Source organism: Corythoichthys intestinalis, chromosome 5 (assembly GCF_030265065.1).
Source record: "Corythoichthys intestinalis isolate RoL2023-P3 chromosome 5, ASM3026506v1, whole genome shotgun sequence".
Classification (NCBI taxonomy): Eukaryota; Metazoa; Chordata; class Actinopteri; order Syngnathiformes; family Syngnathidae; genus Corythoichthys; species Corythoichthys intestinalis.
Window position 1 is genome coordinate 42,744,027 of NC_080399.1, and position 18,524 is coordinate 42,762,550.

General features: G+C 39.1%; 1 protein-coding gene across 1 annotated transcript in view; it reads right to left on the reverse strand.

Moving 5' to 3' along the window:
* Window positions 1-18,524, reverse strand: part of camk1db (calcium/calmodulin-dependent protein kinase 1Db) — an 80,742-nt gene that overhangs the window by 12,137 nt on the left and 50,081 nt on the right. Inside the window, exons 6-10 of the mRNA XM_057835651.1 lie at window positions 14,787-14,862; window positions 11,009-11,121; window positions 5,071-5,149; window positions 991-1,078; window positions 237-387 (exon numbers count right to left, since the gene is read on the reverse strand). Of these exons, the coding sequence (XP_057691634.1) occupies window positions 237-387; window positions 991-1,078; window positions 5,071-5,149; window positions 11,009-11,121; window positions 14,787-14,862 (507 nt within the window). The remainder of the gene's footprint in view (window positions 1-236; window positions 388-990; window positions 1,079-5,070; window positions 5,150-11,008; window positions 11,122-14,786; window positions 14,863-18,524) is intronic.

Here is an 18,524-nt window from a genome sequence, read left to right on the forward strand (position 1 = left end):
AATTATATTCTTGTTAGCTATTTCTTTATAATTTATTGTAAATGATAAACTAAAAATATTAGCAAAATAAATCATTTGAAATAGCATTCTAAATTAAGATACTCCCCCCTAAATTCAGAACTCTTCCTTGACACCAAAATGCTGTAAGTACATTGAAATCGAGCTTGACGAGCCTGCTTTAGGCCATCAAGTAAAAGGATGACACATTAAGCTGACGCATTCAAGTGTGGACTCACAGTCATGGATGGTGAGTGGGGCACAGTCCACTGACTGACTTTTGGCCGGCGCTCTGGTGGCAGAATTGGTGGTGGCGATGCTGCTGCCAAAGCTGGTACCCAACTGCAAACGTCGCATGTGGCGAATCACCGCCGTGGCGTTGAAGGCTTGCTAATGAAGAATAGTAGATTGGCTGTTAAAATGATGCAAAACACTGTGGTACCGTCATAGCCGTGTCTACAAACAAACTCATGTTTTTGTTTTACTTGGATTTCCGTTGGAGATGCCTAAACCTACTATGGCCTGGAAGTACAAGTGACATTATCAGTGGGAAAATTTCGACTTTAAGTCTGTTTTAATTGTTGATCATCAAAGGATGAAGAGAGGCAACCGGACTCCAAAAAAAGGGGCTTCGTGTCGAACTTTATGTCAGGGAGTTCCGGCAAAAAATTCTAGCCACTTTCACCCCTTACCAAGACTAATGAGTATTATCGTCCAAAAGACAGACTAAGACAAAAATTAAAAGGGCTTCCAAAAACAACTTTCAGACAATCTTTGGGGTAGTTATATCAGGACATTATTGTAAGCAGATCATAAGTGATGATATTAACCCTCTCCTTCTATTTAGAGATGGCACTCCTACTTTCAAATAGGTGGTACTCTGTGACAAAATTTAAACATTAGGTTTTTTATTTGAGGAGAACACCTTCAATAAAAAAGTGTATTTGGCTTGATATTTAACTGCTGCTCAAAAAGCTACTTAGTAGTACTTACCCTCCATTTGCTTTTGGCGAAGTTTTTGCGCATCTGCCGACTGACGGACTCATGAATGTTTTTGCAGAGTGCCGTTCCTCCTGCAATCCTGAATAAAAGATAGATATTTTGAGTCAACTCATGCATAAAAAAGTTTGAGCTTTTAAATTTTAAACTTGACAAATTTAAATAATAATAATTTTGGAACTACAAAAGCTGATTATTACATGTACTGTGTGCAAACCAAAGCTGGCTTTTGCTTCTCGAAGTCGCCTTTGACTAGTTTTGCTCCAATACACCAGTCAGAGGATTGAAAAATCTTGACGTTACCTTGGAAGGAGGAATTAAACCTGATTGGTTCAAAAAACATCCTAATGTTAATATTAGGGCTGTCAAACGATTAAAAATTTTAATAGCGTTAATTACAGCTTAAAAATTAATTAATCGCAATTAATCGGAATTCAAACCATCGATAAAATATGCCATATTTTTCTGTAAGTTATTGTTGGAATGAAAAGATAAGACAAGATGGATATATACATTCATCATACGGTACATAAGGACTGTATTTGTCTATTATAACAATAAATCAACAAGATGGCATTAACATTATCAACATTCTGTTAAAGCGATCCATGGATAGAAAGACTTGTAGTTCTTAAAAGATAAATGTTAGTACTAGGGTTGTTCCGATCATGTTTTTTTGCTCCCGAGCCGATCCCGATTCGTTTTAGTTTGAGTATCTGCCGATCCCGATATTTCCTGATCCGATTGCTTTTTTTTGCTCGTGATTCAATTCCAATCATTCCCGATAATTTTTCCCGATCATATAAATTTTGGCAATGCATTAAGAAAAAAATGAATAAAACTCGGACGAATATATACATTCAACATACAGTACATAAGTACTGTATTTGTTTATTATGACAATATATCCTAAAGATGGCATTTACATTATTAACATTCTTTCTGTGAGAGGGATCCACGGATAGAAAGACTTGTGACTTTGTATATTGTGACTAAATATTGCCATCTAGTGTACTTGTTGAGCTTTCAGTAAATGATACTGTAGCCATGCCCCAATACATGATGGGAAGTGGAACCATGACTGTGCGTAGTGCTACCAATTGATATATCTTCTCTGCGTTGAGAAATAAAATAAGGTGTTAAGAAAACGATCAATTGCTACCTTGCTTCCCCATATGACTTCCCATGATATTTCTAATCGCAGGGAGAGGGATTGTAAGGCTTTAGCCAATTAAAATAAGCCTCCAAAGGCTGCCAAAATTCACTCTACTTATTATACGCTGCCTTTTATCTCTCTATATAGGTAAAATGGCGCCATTACAGATTGAGCGTGACAATGCGTGAGTGGGTCGTGCATCACATGCATTAATTGCGTTAAATATTTTAATGTGATACATTTTTTAAAAAAACATTACCGCCGTTGTTGGGATAAATTTGATAACCCTACCTTAAAAAGTGCCTGTGACACGAAAAAGCATGTTTATTTCATAATACACGCGGTATTTTATGCCCCTGAATGATATGGGCCGCTTGGATGTGTGTGGAAGCGATCGCTATTTTTATTTAGTTTTTTGAATCCCGCGCCATGAAAATGAGTGACTTCCGGCTTCGGTCTTGCATTGAGGAGGAGGGCGCTGTGACGTATACGGTAGAAGACGTCCTCTTCACGCTACAGTGTACTGTTGTGTATGAGGACGAAGGACTCAGCTGATTTTGCGGATTAATACGTTTATTTTTCGCATCACGCCAGCCAAACGGCTGCAGAAAAATCATTCTGTATGAGGGAGAGGCGTATGTGCCTTTTTGGAGTTTCAAAATGTTCCCATTCACCGTGGATATTTACTGTGGGACCATTGGACTGACGAGGAAGTGAGTAAACATCTTGTTTTGTATTATGTCAAATACGAATACAGCGATTACAAAGTAAACACTACAAACTTCCTTTAAATGAAGGACTACTTACGTTTGATCATTGATAGGCATGTAAAAAGCTCTCCTAATGCTCATACGTTAGCTGCACAACAAATCCTGCCACCCTCCTCCGGGGAACGAACTGTAAATTGCTCTCCGCCGGGCGGTTTGCCGATCCACTAAGACAATCAACAACCGGGTCGTCATGTCAAATAATCCAGGATAGTTATGTGTGATTTTCCACTTCGAAGACTTTGAAACATCACTCGGTTCGGGTTACGGGTTAGCATGTCGGCTAGCTGTCACAGCTTCTGGTTTGTTTACATTCTCCGAAGCCGGGGAAGGGAAATGACATATGTCCGGTTTAGGTGTCATAAAATACCGTTCGGGAGGTGCGACAGTAAAGGTGAAGTCGACATTTTTGACCATTATGGAGTAATTTTGCCATGTCGTCCTGAATAAATGCATTTTTATTATTTCATATTCCATTCAGCACAAGACTGTTATTTGCCATGAACATGCCATTTATTTAGCAATTGGGGAAAATACTTGGATAAAAAGAATATCCTGTAAAAATATTGAAGTAAAGAGACAGAAACAATGACATTTTGCAGCTCTCTTCGTCGCGTTTTCCTCATTGTGAATAGTTCCCCCTCGACGGGCTGACTGGTCCTTCTCAAGCCATTGATATAGCTATTGGGGAAAATACTTGGATAAAAATATCCTGTAAAAATACTGGAGTAGAGAGACTGAAACAATGACATTTTGCGGCTCTCTTCGTCGCGTTTTCCTCGTTCTGAATAATTCCCCCTCAATGGGCTGAATAGTAAAACCGATGAGCCCAGTCTACCGCTGACGTCATCCACCTGTTGGGGACGCTAAAGCCCTATAATGGTAGGCGTGGCTAACCAGCAGATTTAAAGACTAATTTCTCGTCATCTGTGCTTTTCTAAATTGTTGTATATAGTCGAATCGTCTCAAAATATGATTCTAATTCACATAATAATGCCATTTAAGACTTTTTTTCTCGTGTCATATGTTCTTTAAGCCTAAACAGATTCTGGATGAGTGTAACATATTATGTCTGTAACATTAAATACAATTACAAAACAATTTAATTAAAAAATATATATATATTAAAAAAAGGCATGGCCGATATTTTTTTGCCGATTCCGATACTTTGAAAATGACGTGATCGGACCCGATCGATCAGCATCCCGACATCTCTAGTTAGTACAAGTTATAGAAATTTTATATTAAAACCCCTCTTAATGTTTTCGTTTTAATAAAATTTGTAAAACTTTCAATCAAAAAATAAACTACACAAGGCTCATGGGTGCTGAAGCCTTAAAAATCAGTCACACCCAAGTGCCAGCAGAGAGCGGCAAAACTCCATAAAACACAATTAACAAGTGGGCATTTCACTGTACTGTCATTTAAATCGGTCTGAGTGGGGCATGTGCGTTAATTGCGTCAAATATTTTATCGTGATTAATTTTAAAAAATTAATTACCGCCCGTTAACGTGATAATTTTGATAGCCCTAGTTAATATTGTTCATGTTAAGGCCCTGGGCAGATTAGGTAAAAAGGACAACGCAGCCAAGCAAAACGCTATAGTAAAATGAACTGAAGAGATATAGATTTTCATTGAACAAATAATATTTAGATTATAAATAACTTGACTGCCCAAAAATGACCGCTACAGAGAAAATTGAGCGTACCTGTTTCTGGACCATTATTAGTTTTACTTTCTCATAACTCTCTTTCTCTTAACTCTGTGAGAAACACATGCCACTACAATTCACCCATTTATATGAAATGAAGCAGAGGGAAGAAAGAACATCCATTAGTGTAGACCGCATGCGTTCACATTGGCGAGCACATGCGGAAACAGGCCCACGCTGTCCCGCAGTCGTTAACCCTGGCCTCAGTCATCCTAATGGTTCATTACAGCGACCACATTCTTCAAGGATCACATCGGCCGCTGATAATTGGCGGACATTTATTCAGCGGGATTATCTCCGCGAGGTGGCCTTGCAGCTGGCAACCATGGCGACAGCGCTCTTGATTTTACAAAAGGTATCTGCGTCACACGGCTGTTTAATCACACGTTGTGTGCCCGGCTGTGTAATGTGTTAGGGTCGGGGAAGTCGCTTCCTCACCAAGGGTGATCCAGAGCCTGGTCGCAGGTGAACCTCTTTTCGGGAACTTTCTCCATGAGACAGCTGATAAAGTCTTTCGCTGCAGATGCAAATCGAAACAAAAGGATAATTTTGGTAGGATAGCAAAGGCACCTTGCCACAAATTGTGATAAGAAAAAGGGTTGTAATTGACAAAAGCAACACAGTGAACCCTCAGGATGCGAGCACCTCACAAATTCTTACATTACGAGGATCGTCACAACAGAAAACGAGTCTCATTAAGCGAGTAAAAAGCCCCTCTCACTTGGCGTGTCCAAGTGTCTTGACATCCAGCTAGGTGGCACGCGAGCTCTCTCCTTCGCTTAGTCACCTGAAGTGTTTCGGCGTCCCGCTAGAGGGCATACGAGCATCTCGCATCAACAGAATCCTGCCATCTGTCCACTTATTGCCTCATGCTCGCTGTCTAATTTTGTATCGACGTGCATCCGAATCATTTGTGCTGACAAGTGAATATTAACCATGTCCCCTAGGAAAATGGTGACCAAAGACAGAAAATGTTGTGAATTAAAACAAAGCAATAAATAATAAAACATGAGGAGAGTGTGTGTGTTAGTGATCTTTATGAAGAGTATAAACTCGACTGGCTGGCACTTTTGCTATATTGCTAGCAGAGTCAATTTTTTTAAACCAAATTTAACACCGCCTGAATTGAAGTCTTCTATTTTAGTTATACAGTGGTACCTCGACATATGATCGCTTCGACAGTATCGACACACCATCTTTTCGACATCCGACGTAAAATTTGACTCGCCATTTGTTTCTACATTCAACGACATGCTCGAAATATGGTGACATGAAAGCACCGCAAACGGGAGCACGGCTGACTTTGTGAGAGAAATCAACACAGGTTTCAAAAAGGTTGGTAAAGGTGGTGAAACAAGGAAAAAGGTGACGTTTACCTTCTAAATGAAGACGCAAACTATAGACGCAGTCAGACATCGGGCATTAATGACGTCACCAGCCACAACAAAGCGTCGCCATATTGAAAACGGGGCAAAAGACGAGTCACAAGCAGTTGCTCTGTCGTGCATTGTAATACAAACACGTTGAACTTTCGTCTTATTTGCGGTATTTTTTTCAGTCAGAATGACTAAAAGTTGCTGTGTTGTGAATTGTCACACAAGGAAGAGTTCGGAACCGCATTTGAAGTTCTTCATTCGTCCTCGTGAGAAGAAAAGGAGAAACAAATGGCTGAAAGCAATTAATTGAGAAACAGTAAAAGAAGACGGATCCGTGGACTATTCTCGCCTGTGGGAAACTAAATCCAAGCACATTTACATTTGCAGCTGACATTTTATTACTGGTGAGTTAACTTTAATCGATTTTTCTCTTGCCCCAATTAGCTGCTAGGATTCAATAGACTAGGCAGTAAGCCTGAACGATATATCGTTTAAACATCGCCATCGCGATGTGCGCGTGCACGATAGTCCCATCGCAAGCACGTGCGATAGTTTTTATTTTTTTTAATCCACATACCCTTGCTTTCTGCTCTGCACACAGCCTCACACCCTCCCTCTTCCAGCCCTTTGTTCCTCGCAGTCACTGCGGCACTTGCTTATTAAAGTTAACGATGGCTTTGATCTGGCCAAAGAAGCTGGGTAGCAATCTGTCAATCATCGTTTAACTTGTTAAACAGTTTCTGCCAGGAAGCCACGCTGGAATGAATGTGTGTGTGTGAGGAGACATATAAAATTGCCAGAAGTGATCATGAGGAGTTTGAAATTTCTAGATGTCACTCCAACGTCACAGCTAAGGTAGATAAACAGAGGATTTAATAAAGCCAAGCATTTATCTACTACAGTACTTTATTCTTGTTCAAAAATGATTTGGTTGGACAGTTATGTTTACAACTGATCATAATTATGACAATTGAAGTGCTTAAAAACATTTATTTATATTCATTTTTTAAATCACTTTGGGGGGAAAAGTGAGAAAAAAACATGTCTTATATGTATCTCTTTCCAATGCTAAATCTGAAAAAATACATTGAGCACAAAAAACACACACACACACAAAAAAAAAAAAAAAAAAAAAAGGGGGAGGTGCGCTACTTCGCGGTTTTTCACTTATCACGGCGGGTTCTGGTCCCCATTAACCACGAAAAACGAGGGATCACTGTACACTGTGGTGATGGTGAGTCATCCAAAGTCTTTCCAAACAGCTATTCAAGTCATGTAGTGAAAATTTCTTTAAAAAACATGTATATATACATTTTTTTTTAATATCGCAAACCCCCCAAAATTCGCAACAATAGTTTTTTCCAATATCGTTCAGGCCTACTAGGGAGTGGTTATTATTACCGTAACCGGCAACTCGCAAAGTGTTATTTTTCTTTTGCTGTGAACTGCTCTGATTAGTCAATCGGTATATTATTGGCTTGGTGGGAATTGGTTATTTTGCCGTGACGTATTCACGGCTAAATAACGCTTGGAGGAGAATTAATGATTACGGCAGAAATAATCACTCCGTATATACTACCAGTTTTCTTAGTTCCACACAGTACATATTACACGTAATTGATAAAGGTCAACTTACTGGGTGACTTTATGAGGTAGCTGTAGATGTTTCTGAACTCCACTGCAGGCCATTCCTTTGGATTGTTCATCCAGCTATCAGCTGCGACTTTGTATGGGCAGATTTGCGAGCCAATACACGGTAATTTTAAATTGTATCGCCTCCTCGCGTCTGTCGGCTGTGACTCGTGATAATAGTAAGCCATGTTTGAGACGTTTTTATGAAAAAAGACCCAAAAACACACCTGAAATATATGAATTTCAGACGTTTGTCTACAGAATGTTTAGCTGTGCGTGCCCCCTTTGCAAAATGGCAACACTTTGCTAAGCGAGGTGACATCATCGTGACATCACGCTGACTTCCTCCATAGAGAAATATGAGCGTGGGGAGCGCATCCGTGAACTGCTCAACAATATATCTCCACGGTCCTCCTCCGACCACCGTTCGCCAGTCTTTATAAGGTAAGTTGACAATTATTATTGTGGTTACATCGCTGAAGAAATCGCCAGCTTTGTCAGGTTTTTATTCGGGCTGTCAAATGATTAAAATTTTTAATCAAGTTAATTACAGCTTAAAAATTAATTAATCGTAATTAATAGCAATTCAAACCATCTATGAAATATGCCATATTTTTCTGTAAAATATTGTTGGAATGGAAAGATAAGACACAAGATGGATATATACATTCAACATACGGTACATAAGTACTGTATTTGTTTATTAGAACAATAAATCAACAAGATGGCATTAACATTAACATTCTGTTAAAGCGATCCATGGATAGAAAGACTTGTAGTTCTTAAAAGATGAATGTTAGTACAAGTTATAGAAATTTTATATTAAAACCCCTCTTAATGTTTTCATTTTAATAAAATTTGTAAAATTTTCAATCAAAAAAAAAAAACTAGTAGCCCGCCATTGTTGATGTCAATGATTACACAATGCTCATGGGTGCTTAAGCCCATAAAATCAGTCGCACCCAAGTGCCAGCAGAGGGCGACAAAACTCCAAAAAACACAAGTAACAAGTTGGCATTGCACTGTGCTGTGTCATTTTAATCTGTTTGAGCGGGGCATGTGCGTTATTTGCGTCAAATATTTTAACGTGATTTTAAAAATTAATTACCGCCCGTTAATGTGATAATTTTGACAGCCCTACTTTTTATCATTTATTTCAGAACTTATCCAACACAAAATCCCTGCTATCCGCCGCTAATGAGTGTGTACGCAAGAAAACGTTGAAAGCGAAAGTAAACTCAACCCCACCACTCCTCTCTGTGTCACGTCAGTCTCGCAGTGCGTTCAGGTAGAGAAAAAAACTTCCGCCACATTAGAACCAGATTCGTTACATTATTACAGGAATTATTATTATTATTATCATTGTATCATTCCATTTTTTATTTATAAATAATGTGCTTTGCTATGTGTAATTGCCATTTGTAATTGTACCAGCAGTATTTATTAAGGATTTAGAGTAGGTTTTTGGGCTGTGGAACGAATTCTTGGAATTATAATGTATTCTTATGGGAAAATCCTGCTCGACATACGACCATTTCGACTTACAACCAAGGTCCTGGAATGAATTAACTTCATATGTAGAGGTACCACTGTACTTATTTTTGTATCGTTTTTGTTGTTGTTTTTTTCCAATGAATTATCAGAGATTTTTAAAAAATCAGTAAATTATTCTGCACTATATTTCACAAAAATCTGTCCGTCCAGATACAAAGCCTTCAGAGCGTTTAATTATTTCATTGTCACTGGCAAGAATTTTAATTGCCACTGGACAGGGAACCATTAAATTATTTTCCAATTTCTCATATTGGTATTATTTTTAACAATATTTTCAAGCAGGGCATTATATTAGAATGCCCGCTGAAAGTCTGCCTGGTGAGGTGTTTCAGGCACATCCCACTGGGAGGAGGCCCCAGGGTGGAGCTGGGGAGACTAGATATCACAGCTTGCTTGGGAACTCGATTAAATTGATCGGGAGAGGGAAGTCTGGGCTTTCCTCCTGAAGCTGCTTCCCCGCGACCCGACATCAGATAAGTGGTAGTAGATGGCTGGATGGATTTTGAAGCATTGTTTTCCCTTAATATTTTAAAAACATTTTGGTCTCTACTAGTTTTAGCACGAACGTGAAGTGTTTAAGGCCGTTTGTGAGCTGCAGTTCCAGCCAAACATTTGGACCCTCAGTCAGAGACCAGTAGAGTTTATTTCGGACTGGAACCGGCTTTAGAGTGAGGCGGAGCTTTGGTATGTTTCAACCGGATGGTCCACTGCATTCCATTTCACTCCTCGTGTGCACTGCTTCCAGATTCTGACCGTTCAAGTAGAAATCCGGTGAAACATATCAGAATTCTGTCTCGCTCCAGAGCCTGCTGGTGTCTTCTGTCTAACGTCAGCAATAATTTGAAACAACAATTACATCACAGAGTGTGATGTGGCACATGGAGAGAGGATCAGAAGAGGAGTAATTTAAGTGCACTGAATGCAGCATGTAAAAATGTTACAATGACTTGTGTACTTGTAAATCAAGTTTGGTGACCTGATGCATGTGCAATGTGTTCCACTTTAGTGATCCCAACCTATAGGTACACCGCCATCTAATGTGCTTGCATGGGTACTGCAACAACAACAAACTCTTTCACTGTATTACTGTATTTCAGTAGTTTTGACCCCCCCCCCCCAAAAGTTTTCTTTGCATTTCAGTAGTTTTGACCCCCTCCCCAAAATAAATCAATGAATAAATAAACAAACAAACAAACAAATAAATAAATAAAATTTCTGGCTCCGTGGTGACTTTCACTTCGGGGAGTTCCAGCAAGAAATTCTAACCACTTTCACCCCTAACTAAAAGTGCCCCACAATGTTTTTGTTTTTTTTCCCCAAGCTTTTTAGTTAGTCCTCTTTGCTTGGGTGTCTGCAAAAGTTGGATTCTTATTAATATGCAGCTGACTAGATCTAATTTGAAGTATTATTATTATTACGATGACTTCGACACCTTGTGGATACGCAGACTACAATTGTTCTTCAATGACAGCAAGCTTTGCTATTTCACAATTATACTAAATAAAATATGAACTCACAGCCCCCTTTAGTGGGGTTCCATGCGCAAGTACGTGCGTGAAGAGAGGCATATTTCAGTCAGAAGGCAAGTTCTTGCTCGGACAGAATAATTTTACTTACCAAAGCAATTGCAATCAAATAAAGAACTACATAGATAACAAACACACTTCAACCATGACGCACACTCAATTCAACCTTAAATCTTAAGCATAAAACTGTTACAAATTATGGAAAATGACTTTCGTGCCTCTTTTACTCACTTTATCATGAAACAAACGGAGACCGAACTTATCCGCAACCGTTTCGCGTTTTCTCACCAGAATCCGATATGTCGTCCCAGTACGGAGCATCAAACTCATAGTCTGCTTTAAGGATCTGCTCAAAGAGTTTGGAGTCATTTTCATCATAGAAAGGCGGGTAGCCGCAAAGCCTGGCAAGAAACAAGATAGACCACAACCACGTCACTGTGTGTAAAGCAGTGGTTACTCTAATGGTGCTAAAAAGGATTTGTCGCTTTCTAATCGCCCTCACCAGCACTTTTTCATACAGCTCGCAAAAAGGACGCAGATTAGAGAGACTACATTAATATAAAGAGGAAAAAGTGGAACAGAACAAGCCTGAATAATCCGGGAAAGAAATGCAGATTCCACGGTATGGGTTACAGGCAGTGGCGGCTAGTAAGACCAGTAAGTAAAAGTAACTTTATTTTAACTTGAATAGACTTTTTAGGTGTTTTTTTCGTTAATATTGAGCTTGCCTATTTATGATAACTTACTTTTATAACTATATTTTGAAAAATATACAATATCTGTATTTTCTACTTTTTTTTTCAGAAATGTTAATTTTGTGTATTGTATTTCTACAGAAAAAACAATTTGAATACTTTTGCTACCTCTGAGCTACTTTAATTAATTGGCTTGCCAGCTCCTTGTGACACTGTCAAAACGCTAAGGCTGCAACAACTAATCAATAAAATCGATTAATAACATTAATTGCCAACGAGTTTGATAATTGATTTTTGCCGGGAGCTATGAGCAGTCCGGTTTGGGTCCTTGTTTGTGTATAATGTGAGGCTGCGCGCACACGCCAGTGATTAGAGCAGGAGTCGGGAACCTATGTCTCGCGAGCCATACAGTATATGGCTCTTTTGATGAACACATATGGCTCTCTGCCAACCCGTCATCTCAAATGTGGAACCCGCCAGGTCGCTTGACATGTACCAACTAATATGAGCTGATGGCGCATTCGCACTTAGGCACTTCAAATGTGCGTCGCAATAATGTGCTTCAAGTCGGGTCGCGCAGAGATGGGCGAGATCACCTCGTGTGTTAAGTCACCTCTTAGCCAGCGGCGGGGTCGCCCCTTTCTAACTCGATGCCGAGTGAACTGGAGTATATAAAAAATACATAGGGTGAAAATTAAACCATGAAAGTCAAAAAGGTGCTTCACTTTCGTGACTTTTTGGACTGTCAAATTGTCACCACAGAAGAGCGAGACTCACGAAACGACCGCCCCGAAAGGCCCCGCCTGTCTCGGCCACTACGCACACGTCCTCCTGGTCGTCCCAGATTGTGGTTTCCTATTCCAGGAAATATAGGTGGCACCACACCATGATTCTATTTGTTATTTTCCTTGTGGTGAGTGCATAACTCCGCAACGATTGTAACAACCCAAGTAACAATGTTAGACTTTCTTTGTCGTTTTCTAATGATTTATTTCAATCACAACTCGGCAACTGCTCGTAAAAGCAGAGCCTGACCAACCTCTGACACCCGTGTAATGCATGCACAAAAGAAACAGTGCTTACAAAACGTACTCTGACAAGTTGGCAAAAGAAAATAGAATATACAGTGTGCGTTTATATACATACATACACATACACACACACTGTATGGCTCCTTGTGAAATAACATTTTCAAGTATGTTGGGTTTTGGCTCTCTCTGTCTAAAAGGTTCCCGACCCCTGGATTCGAGCAAAAGAGAAAGAGAGAGGTCACTGTTACACTCAGGTTTAGTTGCTTAAGCAATAATATTTATGCGAGAGTTTGATTGTTTGGAGTCGTGTGTGTGTCCAGTGTGCCTCTGTCAGAGGGGAGTAAATGAAGCTAAGCCTGTCGCAATATGCAATCATTCCATTTATCGCACAATAAATAAAAAAGAAGGCGGAAATTTTTCCTCTGCGATTTATCGCCTCGCGTGCACGTGCGCGCGCGCGTGCGGCAGACATGCTGTTAAAAGTTCGGATTCCTTGTTACCAACAGCGCAAAATGCATCTTCGTTCCAGGTCCGGCAAAAAATAGCGCCGGAGCCAATCGTTCCCATTATATCCTATTTTTCAACGTATACCGGCCGCGTCAGTGCTCCGGAGTGACTGCTGACCATCTATGGCGCGCCGGTGTTGTTGACGTGTGGGCGCTCCCGTCAGGAGTGACATTTCACGCGGGGCGGCTATTTTTCGGCACAACGCCGGATATTTACAACCAAGTCCGCCAAAACATTGTTACCGACTTGGCTGCTACGAACAACCTCGCTTTGACAACGAAGAGCTGAATGAAATTAAGAGCGCTGTGCTTCAAACTCGTCCTGTTTATGAAAGTCGATTGCCATATGCTGGTGTTGTGTAGTAATGAGCAAACGTGACTTCAGCGGCGCTTGCTAACTTTTTAAATGTGCCCACACACTAGATATAATGAAATGGCAAACTAGATTTTTTTACAGAGCATTAAATGTATTGAATCGGATCGAAAATCGTGTCCCCCGTATCAAAAATCGTACCGAACCGTGACCTAACTGTATCGTTGCATCCCTATGGAACACCATTGCAGAAGCTATGACGGGAAAGTTTTCATTTGCCTAAATGCTTAAGTTAAGTGCAATTTTTTTTTTTTTTCTTTTTTAAACACATTTTATTTATTCTGTGTTTCTGTGCTGTATCAATATTGTTGTCTTTTACTTAAGAGGCATGGTCTATTGTTTTTAGTTGTGATTTTTTAAAAAGTATTTTTGAATTTAAGAGTAAATATTTATCGCGTTTAAATGGGTGTACTTGATCTATTAATATATACTGTATTCTCACTGTGTTATTGTAAATTGGTTTTTAAAAAATTGGGGGGGGGCGTAATAATATTGCATATCGCAATAATTTATGAGAATAATTATCGCACACTAAAATTTGTTATCGCGAAAGGCCTAAATGAAGCCAATTGTACTGTTTGTATTCTTTGTTGATTAGAAGTTACTACTTAGCACGGAGCACTAAGCTAGTTAGCGATTATGCAAATAAGTGTCTTAAGTGTCCATTTGTATTGTGTTTTTGAGAAGCATATTAGCACTTGAGTAATTGTTAGATAGTACAGTTGTCACATTTCTCTTTTATAAAGAAAACCACGCATATAAAACCATCCATATAATAGCTTAGAGTCTCCACACAAACTCCCATTCAAATTGTAAAATGTCATTCAAGAGAGTATCCTTTGAAATTGGATTTGGATTGTATTTATGAAGAACTGTTTGATAAAGAAAACGGATTCATTACAGTTCGTCTCCTCCTCATTTTTTTTTTTAGATTTTGTTGTTTAGTTTGTTTAAAGAAAATAAATGACACAATTTATATCTGCGCTTTGCCCACAAGAAAAATGTCAATCAGCAGCACTTTTTTTTTTATTTTAATGAACAGGAATTTTGTCTGATTTGTGTACCGAGAAATTCTTTTTATCTTATATACTCGGAGCCTTTATTTAAAAAAATTAACAAGTTTTATTTACTTAAAACAGTATAGTTGTAGACTACACTTAAGTCAGTAAGCTGTAATAAAATATTTTTATAGGAAATACGTAGTTATCCATTTTGTCTTCATTTTTACTTGCAACATGTCTAAAACAACTTTAAGTTAAATTGTGAAGGTAACTGAAAAAAACTGACATTTTTTCGATTAATTGTTTATTTATTCGTCCAATTAATCAATTAGAAAGATAATCGTTAGATGCAGCCCTAGGTACACCCATGTAGCTTTTTTTCAAACGAAAGAGCAGTAATTAGTCATAACCAGGTTTTGGCAGTAAATGCACATTACTATGAACATGGTACGGTACTTACAGAATGTAAGCGATGACCCCTATTGACCAGCAGTCCACCGCTTTACTGTACGGCTTCTGTGCCAACACTTCAGGTGCTGCAACAAAGCAAAAAAAAAAAAAGAATATCCGCAGTCAAATTTGTGATTAAATAGTAATGTAGTTAAACAAGGCAATGTCGTAGTTACTTGTTTGCACTCAACAATTTAAAAGAAAATTCTTAACAGTGTATATAAGAGATCTACGCACCCCTCTTAAATACCATGATTGTGTTGTGTAAAATATGTAGACCATAGTAAATCATTTCATTGTCTTTTTCCACATTAACTCCTTGGATGCCATTGACGGCAATATATGTCAAATCCATTTTGACTGGGATCATTTATTAAAACATTCAAATTTTGGCTTTAATACACCCAAGCTTCTCACTTTAACTTCCTTTTTGATTCTGCTAACATCAAGACTTTGCTGCACTTTTTGTTTAAATTTTAAATAAAGGTGAGTGAAAACAGAAAAAATGGGTTGCATTCAATTGCAGATGTTTTTGTTTACATTAATATAATATGCGCTAGACCTGGACAACGTCGCCATCAATTACAAGTAGTCCCCGGGTTACTATGTACCTGATTTATGTAATTTCGACTTTACGACGCTGGTGTCTCATCCGGCATTTTGTCTACAGTCGTTTTTGTTGTTGTTTTTTTTTTTTGTGTCACGTAAACAGCACCTTATTGTACCTCACAGTATGTTATTTTTTTCTTTATTATATTAATGTGACTGTTTTGCCCTTTGGCGAAATGTGCATTTGTATATAATGTTGACTTTTGTTTTGTGCTGCATGCTTTTATTTAGGCGCAGAAAGCGCAAGTAAGAGCACATGTACTGTATACACGAAGACGAACGTATTTGCGCACACGAAGAAGAGCGCACGCGCACACATGAGGAAGAGCACATTTGCGCCCACGAAGAAGTCGCGCAGCCGAGTGAGAGAGAGAGGTGAAAGATAACAGCTTAGCTCGCTGCCTAGTTCCAACGTCTTGGTGAGGACAGCACAATGACGTATAATATATGTTTTTGGATCATTATTTTGAGATTTAGTGAAAGGGTTAATTCCAATTAATGCGGAAATTCGTATTACGTCGCCAGCATAGGACCGAAACACGTTCGTAACCCGGGGACTACAAAGTCCCTTTGACTACCTTTAAATACCCTCTAAATCTCAAAATAACTATCCAAATACACGTATTACATGTCATATTAATAAAATAAAAAATAGATACTGTACTTGCCATCAACGCTGGGGGATGGTGAAAAATGTACACTGATTATGCTGGCTTGTTCAAAATTGGAGACACAAGAATTCTTTTTTTCAGTGATGTTCACTGTAGTTTTACTTTTAAACCACGGACACACCGTAGAATACTTTAGCCTGCAAGTGAACAAACACGTAAGTCGAAGTGACTCATGCAGCTGATTTGGAGCTTGATTTCAGCAACTTAGATGAGGTGCAGCTGCTAATGCTACAGTGTTGCTTTCAGCATCGGACTACTTCCTCAGTAGAATACAGAAAGACAATATAGTCCAAAAAATGGTACAATGACAACAGGACAACAAAAACAATGCACGCCAAAAAAAAGAGTTGCGCATAATATAAATTTTCAATGAACCTTTTTGCGACAACAGCTCCTCTTATTGGTGAAACATATTTGCAGGGAAACTTTACAACTGTTACACTGAGAAAAATACAGAGCTCAAACAGCTCTGGAGTTACGTGGAGAAGAAAAAAAAACGACTGGAGACAAAATAGCGGACGAGACTCCGGCATCGTTAAGTCAAAATGTGGTAAGTCGAGTACATCATAACGTAACCCGGGAACTACCTGTATTATTGTATTTTTTTTTTTTTTTGGAACACCTTAACTTTTGTTTTGCTTCGTAAAAGAAACAAGCGTGAAGAGACATGGCCTCCTGGATCCCTTTTCGATACAGCAATCTTCATCATTCATAGATGAACCACCTTAGCCACAATTAAACAGTATTACAGTGGGGCAAATAAGTATTTAGTCGGCCACTAATTGTGCAAGTTCTCCTACTTGAAAATATTAGAGAGGCCTGTAATTGTCAACATGGGTAAACCTCAACCATGAGAGACAGAATGTGGAAAAAAAACAGAAAATCACATTGTTTGATTTCTAAAGAATTTATTTGCAAATCATGGTGGAAAATAAGTATTTGGTCTATACCTAAGTTCATCTCAATACTTTGTTATGTACCCTTTGTTGGCAATAACGGAAGCCAAAGGTTTTCTGTAAACCTTCACAAGCTTTTCACACACTGTGGCTGGTATTTTGGCCCATTCCTCCATGCAGATCTCCTCTAGAGCAGTGATGTTTTGGGGCTGTCGTTGGGCAACACGGACTTTCAACTCCCTCCTCACCCCGTGGCGTCAAAATGATAACAAGAACGGGGAGCAAAAATCCCAGAACCACACAGGGGGACCTAGTGAATGACCTACTGAGAGCTGGGACCACAGTAACAAAGGCTACTATCAGTAACACATTGCGCCGCCAGGGACTCAAATTCTGCACTGCCAGACGTGTCCCCCTGCTGAAGAAGATACATGTCCAGGCCCGTCTGCGGTTCGCTAGAGAGCATTTGGATGATCCAGAAGAGGACTGGGAGAATGTGTTATGGTCAGATGAAACCAAAATAGAACTTTTTGGTAGAAACACAGGTTCTCTTGTTTGGAGGAAAAAGAATACTGAATTGCACTATACCCCATCAAGCTTTGGGGCTGTTTTTTTGTAAAGGGACCAGGACGACTGATCTGTGTAAAGGAAAGAATGAATAGGGCCATGTATCGAGATATTTTGAGTGAAAATCTCCTTCCATCAGCAAGGGCATTGAAGATGAGACGTGGCTGGGTCTTTCAGCATGACAACGATCACACAGACGAAACACACAGCTAGGGCAACAAAGGAGTGGCTTCGTAAGAAGCATTTCAAGGTCCTGGAGTCGCCTAGCCAGTCTCCAGGTCTCAACCCCATAGAAAATCTGTGGAGGGAGTTGAAAGTCCGTGTTGCCCAACGACAGCCCCAAAACATCACTGCTCTAGGGGAGATCTGCATGGAGAAATGGGCCAAAATACCAGCAACAGTGTGTGAAAAGCTTGTGAAGAGTTACAGAAAACGTTTGGCCTCCGTTATTGCCAACAAAGGGTACATAACAAAGTATTGAGATGAACTTTTGGTATTGACCAAATACTTATTTTCTACCATGATTTGCAAATAAATTCTTTAAAAATCAAACAATGTGATTTTCTCGTTTTTTTTTCTTCTCCCACATTCTGTCTCTCATGGTTGAGGTCTAACCATGTTGACAATTGCAGGCCTCTCTAATATTTTCAAGTGGGAGAACTTGCACAATTAGTGGTTGACTAATACTTATTTGCCCTACTGTATATGAATACAATTTGGTCATGGTGAGTCAACCAAACAGAGCTATTTAAGTCATTTGGTGAAAAATCTTCTAGTTTTAATATCTCAATATACTGTATACTGCAATATATGGCAAACACCCAAAAAGGTGCAATGTCAGATTTTCCCAGTATCGTTCAGCCCTCAGATGCGCTAAAGCCTGGCAGCTCCCAGCACTTTGCTAGAATTTTCAAACAAAGATATCAATGTGCCAAGATTAAATAAATCTTTAACATGTTGCAAATCAGGAAAGTTGTTTAAATTAACTGCGTTTTTGTTTTTTTG